Source organism: Rattus norvegicus, chromosome 8 (assembly GCF_021556685.1).
Source record: "Rattus norvegicus strain SHRSP/BbbUtx chromosome 8, alternate assembly SHRSP_T2T, whole genome shotgun sequence".
Classification (NCBI taxonomy): Eukaryota; Metazoa; Chordata; class Mammalia; order Rodentia; family Muridae; genus Rattus; species Rattus norvegicus.
In genome coordinates, this window is record NC_141541.1 from 46,416,461 (window position 1) to 46,429,330 (window position 12,870).

At 37.5% G+C, this 12,870-nt stretch overlaps 1 protein-coding gene across 1 annotated transcript; it reads left to right on the forward strand.

Moving 5' to 3' along the window:
- Window positions 1-930, forward strand: Or8b50 (olfactory receptor family 8 subfamily B member 50). Its single transcript, NM_001000453.1, has one exon. It carries the CDS (start codon window positions 1-3, stop codon window positions 928-930), a length of 930 nt encoding a protein of 309 aa, NP_001000453.1.
- Window positions 931-12,870: the final 11,940 nt, after the last annotated feature.

Below are 12,870 nucleotides of genomic sequence, written 5' to 3' on the forward strand. Positions count from 1 at the left end.
ATGGCTCTGGCAAATGGCTCTTCTGTAACTGAATTTATTCTCTTGGGCTTAACAGACCAGCCTGACCTCCAAATGCCACTGTTTCTAATTTTTCTAGTAATGTATTTGATAACGGCATTAGGAAATTTGACTTTGATAATTTTAATTATGTTGAATTCTCACCTTCACACACCCATGTACTTTTTCCTCTTTAACTTATCCTTCATAGACCTTTGCTATTCTTCTCTGATCACACCAAAAATGCTGATGAATTTTGTCCTAGAGAAGAACATTATATCTTACATGGGGTGCATTACCCAGTTCTACTTCTTTGGCTTTTTTGCAATTTCTGAGTGCTATGTGCTGACAGCCATGGCCTATGACCGATTTGTGGCCATTTGCAATCCACTCTTCTATAGTGTTGCCATGTCTCCAAAGAAATGTTTCTATCTTATTTTTGGTTCATATTTCATGGGATTTTCAGGTGCCATAATCCACACTGGTTGTGTAATGAGACTGACTTTCTGTGATGGAAACACCATCAACCATTACTTCTGTGATCTCCTCCCTTTGCTGCAACTCTCCTGCACCAGCATCTATGTCAATGAGATAGAGTTATTCATCGTAACAGGAAAAGACATCATTGTGCCCACTGTGATCATCTTTGCCTCTTATGGCTTTATTCTCTCCAGCATCCTAAAAATAAGGTCCACTTCAGGCAGGTCTAAAGCCTTCAGCACTTGCAGTTCCCACATAATTGCTGTTTCTATGTTCTTTGGCTCAAGTGCATTTATGTATCTCAAACCTTCTTCAGCTGTGTCTATGAATGAGGCAAAGTTCTCTTCCATATTTTACAGCATTGTGGTTCCCATGATGAACCCTCTAATCTACAGCTTGAGAAATAAAGATGTCAAAGTTGCCTTGAAAAAAACGCTGAGCAGAATGTTTTAGTCATAGCCTAATCTCATTACAGATGCAACACAGAGTCTTTGTTTCATGTATTTCTGGTGTCAGCTTTATTTCATTGTGATTTAATAATATGGAAATGGAAAGTAGATATTGACTTAGCATTTTATAGTGATCTATTCTTTTAAATAATTACAATTTCTCCTCATCGTTATACCTTGATAAGAATCACATTGCATATAGATTCTTTTAATTATACTTACAGATTATCAATAATGATTCTAGCATTTAGACTTCATTACAATTGTATATTTGTAGAAGACCAATTATATTTGTTACTTGAAAAAGTTGCTAAATTTCACATTCTCTCTGTTCTCTTTTCTTTGTCCAATCGGTGAGAAAATATCCCTTTGTGATATCTATATTGAATAGACACACGTTGTTCTAAACTGACTTTTAAACACCTGTATGAAACGTGTTTATACTATGTATTAAACATTCATTTGTCATCTGTATGACATTAACTTATAAATATAAACCAACACATTTACATTTAAAAATATTTTCAGTATATAAATAGTATAACTAGGCTCAGGTAGGTTAACAGCTTAGAAAATGGTTCAACAGTCCTCACTCAGAAGACAAACCTTCAGGCATTTGATTTCATCGCGACCATTCCTTCTCACTGTACCCCCTATATTTCCACTTGTATTACTGAATTGAAAGACAGTAATGCTGAAATTGCTGAGTTTACCACTGAAATGAAATATGAGGCAACATGTCAGCCTTGAGGTTTATGTGTTTTGTGCTACTTTAGGATCTCTAAATTCATTGGGCTTTGTTTCCATCATCTCCTCCTGACAAAAATTTGAATCATGGTGAGGATTCCTTGGATATAGAGTCATATCTACCCTCAATCAGCTGTAGATATGAAATAAATGTACTATTAAATTTTTATTACAAAAAAAGAAAAAGAAAATACCATGTGGTAGTAGGTGATTGGCTTAAGTAAGAATTCACGGTCTCATACAGAATGGTACTAAATACTTTAGGGAGCTTTTGGCTTAGTAAACCTGGACTTAGTAGAGAGTGGATTGTACAAAATTTACTTTCTATGAAAAAACTTATGAGATAGAGTGGCTTATGGGAGCAAAAGTGTGGAAAGCAATCTGTAAGAGCAAAACCTGAAAATAAAAAGTAGAAGTATCTTCCAAATTTTATATTTTACAGCTTTATTATTTAACTGAAAGTGTTTGATGTATTCATTACTTCAGCTGGTTTAGGTAATAAACGGGAACAGTATAAAGTGACCTATGTCATGCCTCTTAAATTGGATACACAAGCAGCGTCAAGTTAAGCACAGTTTCTGGTTTAATCCCACACCACTGCTATTACAAGAATAGACCATACCATTCAGGTAGAGGTGGCAGCTGTTCTTTCCCCCTTTTATTTCTCTTAATATTTTGGATTGTTTATCAAATATAAATGTCTTATCTTGGTAAGGTTCCATCGATGAAACACTCTAGCCAACTAGACTGTACCAGGGTATGAAATATTCTTTTTAGCAGTTATAAAGTTCTACGCCAAATGCAGGGTGTTTTTGTTTTTGTTTATGTTTTTGTTTTGAGTAAATGAAAGTCCTTATATCATTTTTGGTGTTCTGGCTAGTTTTATGTCAACTTGAAACAAGCTAGAGTCATTTGGAATGAGGAGAACACAATTGAGAAATTGTCTTCCTTGGACTGTCGGGTTGACAAGCCTGTTGGAATTTTCCTTTTGCTTTTGGATTGATGATTAATGTAGAAAGGCATAGTTTACCATGGTCAGTGCCCTCCTTTGGACCATTGGAAGATGGGCCTTGGTGCTATAAGAAATTAGGCCATAAGGAGCAAGTTGGTAAACAGAGACCCTCTATGGCCTTTGCTTCAGCTTCTACCTCCAGGTCCCTTCCCTTACTTCTGTCAGTTATGTATTGTTATCTGGAAGTGGTAGATGAAGGAAAAACTTTCTTCACCAAATTGCTTTTTATTTAAATATTTTAATTGGTTATTTTGTTTATTTATATTTCAAATGCTATTCTCTCTCTTGTTTTCCTCCACGAAAACCCACTACTCCACCCGTACCCCGGTCTGCACAAGGGTGTTCCCTTACTCATCCACCTACCTGCTACCGCTCTATAGCCCTATAATTCCCCTACACTGGGGCATCAAGCCTTCACAGGACCCAGGGCTTCCCCTCCCACTGATTCGAGACAAGGCCAACTTCTACTACATATGCAGCTGGAACCATGGGTCCCTCCCTGTGTATTCTGGGTTGGTGGTTTAGTCCCTGGAGTTCTGGGAGATCTGGTTGGTTGATATTGTTGTTTTTCCCATGATTTTGGAAACCCTTTCAGCTCCTTCAGTCATTCCCCCAACTCCTCCACTGGGGTTCCTGCGCTCAGTTTCTTGTTTTGTTGTGAGCATCCACATCTGCATAGGTAAGGCTCTGACAGAGCCTCTCAGGAGAGAGTTACAACAGGTTCCTTTCATCAAGAGCTTCCCAGCATCAGCAAGTGTCTGGTTTTGGTGACTGCGCATGGGATGGACACCAGGTGGGGCAGTCCCTGGATAGCCCCTCCCTCAGTCTCTGGTCTGCTACTTGTCCCTGCATTTCCTTTAGTCAGGAGCAATTCTTGTCTAAAACTTTGTGAAGCGTAGGTGGTCCCATCCCTCAACCAGGAGCCATGCGTAACCGCTGGATATGGTCTCTACAGGTTCTCTGTCCCCATTGTTGAGCATTTCAGCTAATGTCATCCCCGTTGGATCCTAGAAACCTCTTGCTTTTCTGGCATTTGGAACTTTCTGGTGGCTACCCGGTTTTACATTCCCCATTGCTACACACATCTGTTCAATTCTTGAAGAGAGGGAGAAGAAAAAGTGGAGACAGTATTAGGTATGAGAGGAGACGGGTAAGATGTATTTAAATACTTTTTAAAGATTTCATTTCATCATTTCCCTCTTCATTTTCTCCCTCCAAAACCTCCTCTATTTCCTCTTGCTCTGTTTATTCAAATTCATTACTATTGCATCATATATATATATAAAAGATATATCTTAAATATCTAAATACAACGTGTCCTGTCTCTATAATGTTACTTATATGTATGTTTCCAGGATTATTTGTTCATACTGGATAACCAATTACTGTTTTCTTTCCTGGAAATAACTTGCTCTCTCTCCTTCCTCTCAGGAATTTGACCCAAGTATCTTGTCTAGCATTTGACAACTATTGAGCTTTTCTTTAGACTATCTGAGAGTTCATAAGAGCTTTAATAATGTTGATTTAGAGAGTCTTGCTTTTGTAGTGTCTTTCATCACCAATGGTTTTTACAAATGCCAATCAGGAATGTGTGTTTTCTTGAACATCACTCAGGTGTTTATTCTTTTCCTCTTATCTCTAGTTCATCTTTAATGTCCTTGAATTATTTGATGAAGTAACTGAATGGTTTTTCTTCTTCAAATCTCTGTCCTGGAGTTCATGTAATGGAATTCTCATTGGAGATCATTTTTGTAGTACTAATGGTTTAATTGGTGCATAGTGTCACGGACTTTCATATGATTTGTGGTTTTTGCATTGTGACCTGAACATGTGACTTCCTTTTTTGTTTTGTGTAATATGTGAGACTATAGGCTGCTAGAGTTGGTCTGTGAGAAATGCATAATTGGAAATAGGCCAGAGACAGCTGGTGGATTGGATTAGCAATTTATCCATTCTTAAACTATATAGTGCTTGAAGTCTTAGAGCAGTAAGACAGGTCAAAAATAAATAAATAAAAGAGAAAAATAGGGAAAAATTTAGTGCCTTTACTATTTGAAGTTGTTATAATATTAAACAAAAAAGATTGTGAAAAACTCTCCAAAAATTCTTGTAGTTGATTGAAAAATAGATGCTTAGTATGATGAATAGACAGTATACTAAATTAACAATTTTCTCTAATACCAGCATGCTGTCAAATAAATCAAGAATCTTCCTGAACAAAATTGATCAATCTAATGATGTCACCGTTTGTTATTCTACAATGTAAAGAAATACCATAATATAGTATAATACTCAGGCAAAAACAATGGAACTTAATAGAGAACATGGCTATAAAACCATGAAGGTATATCTACCTAATTTTTGGCAACTATGCCAAATTTTGTCAAATATGCCAAAAATACATCATAGAAAAGATAGCTTGTTCAAAAATGCTGCTGTTAAATCTGTCTAACCACTATTAGAATAACGAAATGATGCTTATTTATCACAACAACAACAAAAAAAAAGATTAAGGACCTTAAGGTAAGGCCTGAAACCCTGAATCTGTTATAGGAAAAAAATAATATAGATACAGAGATAGGTGAAATAGGACTGTGATCACTCACTCAGATTAATGCCAACAATTGGAAAATGGAAACTTGTAAAATTAAAAAAAGTTCTACATAGCAAAGAAGTTAAACAAGAAAGGAGATAATTTACAGATTTTGATAACAAATAAATAGAAAATATAAACAAAATTAAATCAATCAACCAATCAATAAATGTGTTAAGAAAAATGGACTTGGGAGATGGGAGACTCTCAGTATTCAAAGGGAGGGACCCTAGATGAAATGCCATATGGTGGGGAGAGGGAACTTGTAGAGCCCACCTCCGGCAGAAAGATACGGCATCAAGTGAGGATGGGGTTGCCATCCTAAAATCAAATCTCTGACCCATACTTGTTTCTGCCGGAAAAAAACGGCAAGGGTGGAAATGAAGAAGAGCCTGAGTAAAAGAAGGTTCAATAACAGGCCCAAAGTGGGATCCAGCTCAAGGGGAGGCCCTGAGGTATGACACCATTAATGAGGCTATGGAGTGCTCACAAATAGGGACCTATCATGTCTACCTTACAAAAGACACAACAAGCAGCTGAAAGAGTCAGATGAAGATATTTGCACCCAATCAATGAACAGAAGCTGCTGACCCCTGTGGTTGATTTAGGGAAAAGCTGGAAGAAGCTGAGGAGAAGGGCAACCCTGTAGGAGGACCAGCAGTCGCAATTCTCCTGGACCAGTGAGATCTCTTAGACACTGGACCACCAACCAAGCAGCATACGCCAGCTGATATGAAGCCAACACATATCATAAATAGCAGAGGACTGCTGGGTCTGGGGTTAGTCGAAGATGATGAACCAAACACTCAGGACACTAGAGGCTCCAGGTAATTTAGAGGTCTGGTGGGTTGAGGACATCCTCGTGGAGACAAGGGAAGGAGGTATGGGATGTGGAAAAGTCAGAGGGTGAACCCAGAGGGGAATAAAATCTGGAGTGTAAAAAAAGGAAAAAGAAAAAGTTAATAATAATAATAAAAGAAAAAAGGACATTTATCAAAAGATAAAATGCAAGTATTCAGCAAACATGGAAAACATTCAGCTTCACGAAGCACCAGAGAAATAGAAATGAAATCCCCACTGAAGTCTACATGACCTCGGTTAAAACAGCAGTCATTGGAAAATTTTAAAAATTGGGGGAAGAGTGGCATTTGGTAACTTAAAAAATGTTCTTTTCTTTGAAACTTTATGTAAATATTTCTAATATAGTTTCACTTAATATGGAAGATGTATTTTATATGATTTTATTTACAAAAAAAAGAATTGTAAACTTCAGCTATTTGTAAGGTAGACAAAAGGGAGCTCATATATACTGCTTGTATTAATGCATGATATTCTAGTTTATATTGAATGAATATGAAAATTTCTCAAAAAATTAAAAAATAGATCTTTTATAAGAACCACTACTTCCTGGCATTTACCATAAGGTTTCCAAGTCAATAACTTTTAGGGATACCTGTGCAGCAGTGTTTATTGTAGAGTCAGTCATAATAGGTATGCTATTGACCAATCAACATATCCAACAACAGAGAAATGGCTGAAGAAAATGCACATTTTTACATTTTCAGCCATAAAGAAGAGCAAAGTTAGGTTGTTTGAAGGAAAATATATACAATGGTAGATAATTATTCTGTGCAACTAAGAGTTTATCAGAAAGGCAAATGCCATGTTTTTCATGTAGGCATAATATTTTGTGCACTGTGTAAATATTATTCTTGTGTTAGTTAAATAGATTATTTCAGTATGACATGGCATTGTAATGATTATGTCAAGAATCTCCTGTCTCAAGTTTGTGTAAACAATGCTGATCATTTATTCTCTGTGTTGTCAATAAAAACTGTTTACCCAATGGCTGAGCAGAAAAGATAATGGAGTGGGACTTCTGTCAGACAAGGGAAGGTGAAAGAGAGAGGAATACAGAATCAATGAGCCACAAGAAGGAAGAAGATTTTGATAAGAATTCATCTGAAGCAAGGTATATCCAAATGCAAGTTTATGGGAATTTGAGCTGGGCAATAGCCAAATGAGTTTAGGGGATTAAAATAGATCAAAATCACTACCCACATATTTCAGTAAAGCCTTAAATAAATCTTGGTATCTCTGTGCTATTATTAGAGAATTATCTAGGTTAAAAAAAAGCACCCATTGCATTAATTTACTACAAATATTTATATTAATGTTCATTCATTATATTTTCTTTCATTTATGATTCCTAGATTTTTACATATGTTTATGAAACTAAGTTTGCATATGATTTGAAACTAGAAGTGATCTGTTCAAGGGAATGCAAGACATTAACAAGAGAAGGACTACTTGATTAAGTAAGATAAAAACTGCAGAGGAATGTAATACATACACACTAACATGCTCTTAATGTAAATGTTCTTGGGCCACAAATTATCATATACAATGGTAATACCTGGTGAAATCTGAAAAACAGTACTTTCTTATAGTGTGTGTCAAATTTCATATCAGAGTTTCAGGTTTTTTATTAGTTAATTTTTTTAAATTTATATTTCAAATGTTGTCTCCTTTCTCTGTTTTTCCCCTCCAAAAAATCTCCCATTCCACCCCCTCTCCGCTTTGCCTATAAGAGGGTGCTCCCCACCCACTAACCAACTCCTGCCTCACCCTTCCAGCATCCCTCTGTGATGGGACGACATGCCTCCACAGGACCAAGCACCTCCCCTCTCATCGATGCCAGATAAGGCAATCCTCTGCTACATATATTTTGGGAGCCATGAATCCACCCATGTATATCCCCTCGGAGATGTCCATTTAGAGCTCCAGTGTTTAAACCTAATGACTCCCAGGAGGTACTTAGTATTCCAAATTCATTTTATTTGTTAAAGAAGTTTTAGTTGCTCTTATTGGGACACCATTACAAATTTCAAAGAATCTAGGAGTTGCCCTCTCCAGATATTGGACTGAAGAACTGAAACAGGATTAGTCAAACTTCTTCTGTCTCCTGCAATCTTGATTTCATTTTACAAGTAGGGATGAAGACTCCAAGATTCCTCCAGGTACTTAATAGTTTGCCTGCTGGACACCTGAAGTATATTAGACCCTCAGGTGCTTAAGTATAGGCGAATGTCATCATTAAACCACTGAACTGAGAACAGGATCCCCCTTGAAGGAATCTTAAAAAGGACTAAAAGAGCTTGAAGGGGCTTGAGACCCCATATGAACAACAATGCCAACCAACCAGAGCTTCCAGGGACTAAACCACTACCCAAAGACTATATACATGTACTGGCCCTGGACTCCAACTGCATATGTAGCAATGAATAGCCTAGTAAGAGCACCAGTGGAAGGGGAAGCCCTTGGTTTTGACAAGACTGAACCCCCAATGAATATGATTGTTGGGGGAGGGCGGTAATGGGGGTAGGATGGGGAGGGGAACACCCATAGAGAAGGGAAGGGGCAGGGGTTAGGGGGATGTTGGCCAAGAAACCAGAAAGCAGAAAACAATTAAAATGTAAATAAGAAATATTCAATTAATAAAGATGGGGAAAAAAGGGAAAATTCAACAGAAAGGCTTTAAAGCAAGGGTAAAGGAAACCCAAATTGTTCTATCAATTATGATTTAGGGTAACAAAATAAATTTCTGATCTAAGAGGTAAAAAAAAAGTATGGGTAAATACCCTCTAAATGATAAAAAATTTTGTCCCAAGTTTTCAGTTCAATGTAAATAGATTGAAAGACTATCATCAAGGAAATGAAAGTATAAAACAGATGGAATGCACAAGATAAAAAAGACAAGTGACAGCTCATGCTCACAAAGATGTGGAGCAAAGGAAATATCCCTCCATCGCTGGGGAGAATGCCAACTCCTATAGCCACTATAAAAATCAATATAATGGTTCTTCAGAAAATTGGAAATAGATCTATCTCAAGACTCCGCTATGCAAATCTTGGGCATATACTCAAAAGATACTGCATCCTCCCAAAATATACATGTTCAATTATTTTCATAGCAACTTTATTCATAATAGCCAGAAGCTACAAACAACCTAGATGTTATCACCTAAAGAACGGATAAAGAAAATGTTCTGTATTTACACAAGGGAATATTACTCAACTGTTAGAACAACAACAAAAAATGACATGAAATTTCCAGTCAAACGGATGGAACTAGAATAAAATCACCCCGAGTGAGGCAACGAGTAAGCAAGAACAAACATGCTAAGTACTGACTTATAAGTGGATATAAGCATTTAAGTAAAAGATAATCATGCCACAGCCCATAATCCCAGAAATACTAAGGAAAAAGGAGAACTGTAGTGAAGGATGCATGGATCTTCCTGGGAAGGGAAAATTAAAATAGATTTTTGTGGGTAGGCTGGGCTGGGAGAGCATAGAAACAGGTGGCGGAGGAATAGGGGGAGAGAATACAGGGAAAGACTACTGAAATATTGGGGCATTTAGGTAGTAATGTGAAAACCTAGTACAGTGGAAACTTCTTGTAACTCATGAGGATGAGGCTATCCAGGAACTCCTAGAGTGGGAGGATCTGGAGCCTGAACCAACAATCTTCTATAACTAGGCAAGTCTTCCAGTTCTGGAACTGTGACACAAACCCAATCACTTGGACCAAACTACAACCCATCCTACTTGTGAGAATGATCAATGATTGGTCTAATGAGGTCAAAGCTACAAAAAAGATCCCATGCCATACACTGCCTAGATTGGTAAGAATCAGAAGCTGAATGATGCAGAGACCTGTAGTAGAATAAAACACAACTGCTAACAAATGAATGATTGAATGAATAAATAAATAAATAAATAATACTTACTTATATTCTAATGCTAATTTGGGTTCCTGAAAACTGTTTACAAGAGATAGCTTCTGGGAACCTACTTGCAGTTAATTCTCATTGGTAAGTAAAGATGCCAGTCGCCAACAGCTGGGAAGAAGACAGCAAGGTAGCATTTAGGTTTGCTATTTTTGGGACCCTGAGGAGAGAAGAAAGTGTCCATGCCTTAGGAGGGCATGCAGGAAAAGAGAGAAGACTATGAAGGAGAGCTGCTTAATTGGGTGAAGAGCAGACAAGGTTGAAAAAAAAAGTAGTAAGTAGTAACTCAGAGTTATAGGTAGGAGAGTGAATTCTAAAAATATGGCAGTTAGCCACTTTTCCAACTATTGTGCTGCTTAAGGCATATTAAAATATAATGCTATGTGTGGGTCTTTAATCCAGGTACATAAATGGTCTAAGGCTGGAAGGAACCATGCACCAGGATTTATTAAAAATATCCATGCCACAACAGGTAAATAAATAAAATAATAAAGTAATAAAATAGAAAAGTCAATGAAATGATTCGTAAAGATATTCTGCCATCCTAAGAGATTGGTGCCTAACCCAAGTCTCATCAGAAATGCTTCCTCAGGCAGCTGGTGGGACCAGATTCAGAGACCGACAACAGAACATTACATGGAGGAGAAGAGGAGGGAGAAGAATTATAGAAGCAGGAAGGGTTGAGGACACCACTAGAATAGGGTCCACATAAATAAATAAGCAAGGTTCATAGGGGCTCACAGAGAAAAAGCAGCAATCACAGAGCCTACATGATAGGTTCTTTGCATATATACTATGGCTGTTTAGCTTGAGGATTTGGGGAACTCCTTACAGTGGGAAAGGGAGTGTCTCTAACTCTTTTTCTGGCCCTCGGAACTCTTTCCCTCCTACTAGAGTGTTGGCTCTTTTCTGAAAAGGAACAAAGGAGTTGTGGGTCTGGGAAACATGGGAGGTAGGGACTGGGAAGAGTAGAGGGGTAGGAGAGTACTGTTGAGATGTATTGAATAAAGGAGAATAAATTAAAAGAATAAAGAAAGACAATATATATAAAGTTAATTGCTTTGTAGTACTAGTTCTGTTACAGATGTTTAGTGGTTGTTGATGGATACATTTCATCAAAATATATCCATATTCAAAGTAAAAGGACAAAATTTAATGTAAAGATTCACAGCTTAAAATTGCCCATTGAAGCTAACTGTATAGGAAGTTCATTGCAATATATAGAGTTTCACTCAGATTAATTTCAGTGTATTATTTGATTTTTTCTTTTGTCTTGTTTTGTCTTTTCAAATTTGTATTTTAAAATTATTTTGCAGCATCTTTTGGGTATATTCCCAGGTGTGGTATAGCTGCATTCTCAGGTAGTACTTTGTCCAATTTTCTGAGGAACCACCAGAGTGATTTCCAGAATGGTTGTACCAGTTTGCAATCCCACCAACAATGGAGGAGTGTTCCTATTTCTTCACATCCTTGCCAGCATCGGTTATCACCTGAGTTTTTGATCTTAGCTCTTCTGACTGGTGTGAGGTGGTACCCAAAAGATGCTCCAACATATAACAAATAAATATGTTCATAGCAGCATTATTTATAATACCCAGAACCTGGAAAGAACCCATATGTTCTCCAACAGAGGAATGGATAAAGAAAATGTGGTACATTTGCACAATGGAGTACTACGCAGCTATTAAAAACAATAACTATGGGAAATGCTTAGGCAAATGGATAGAACTAGAAAATATCATACTGAGTGAGGTAACCCAGTCACAAAAGAACACACATGGTATATACTCACTGAAAAGTGGATATTAGCCCAAAAGCTTGGAATACCTAAGAAAATATTCACAGATCATATGAAGCTCAATAAGGAAGACCAAAATGTAGATGTTTCATTCCTTCTTAGGAGGGAGAACGAAATGCTCATGGGAGTAAATACAGGGACAAAAAGTGGAGAAGGGACTGAAGAAAATGTCATCCAGAGGCTGCCCCTCCTGGAGATCCATCCCATATGCCGCCTCCAAAATCCAGTCACTTGCTGATGCTAACAAGTGCTTGCTGACAGAAGCGTGATATGGTTGTCTCCTGAGAGGATCTGCCAGAGCACTACTGATACAGATGAGGTTGCTTGCAGCTAACAATTGCACTGAACAAGGGAACCCCAATGGAGGAGTTTGAGGAAAGACTGAAGGAGCTGAGGGGGTTTGCAACACCATAGGAAGAACAACGATATCAATATCAACCAAAAAGACCCCACCAGAGCTCCCAGCAACTAAACCACCAACCAATGAGTACACATGGAAGGACCCATGACTCCAGCCATATATGTAGCAGAGGATGTTATTATCCAGCATCAATAGGAGGAAAACCCTTGGTCCTGTGAAGGCAGCTTTTTCCAATGTAGGGCAATACCAGGGGGTTGAGATGAGAGTCGATGGGTAGAACTGGGAGCACTCTCATGGAACCAGGGGGAGGTGGTATGGGGTATGAGAGAGAGGAGAAAGGGGATAACATCTGAAATGTAAATACATAAAATATCCAAGAAAAATATTTTTAAAAGACACTTTTTAAAAAAATGTAAGGAAAGATTTTAAAGAAAGATGATGATGATGTTACACACGCATGGATAGATGATAAATATATTACAAATAAACATGTCAGTATCTAGAGGTATGGAGAAGCTACCAATACACTTTCAAAGTCAATATCTATTTTCTTTCCACAAATACCATGGAAGGCTAAGACAAGTTTTTCACTTTTTAGACCTAGGAATTGTTGGATTCCAACTACTTCAAGCAAGAAAAG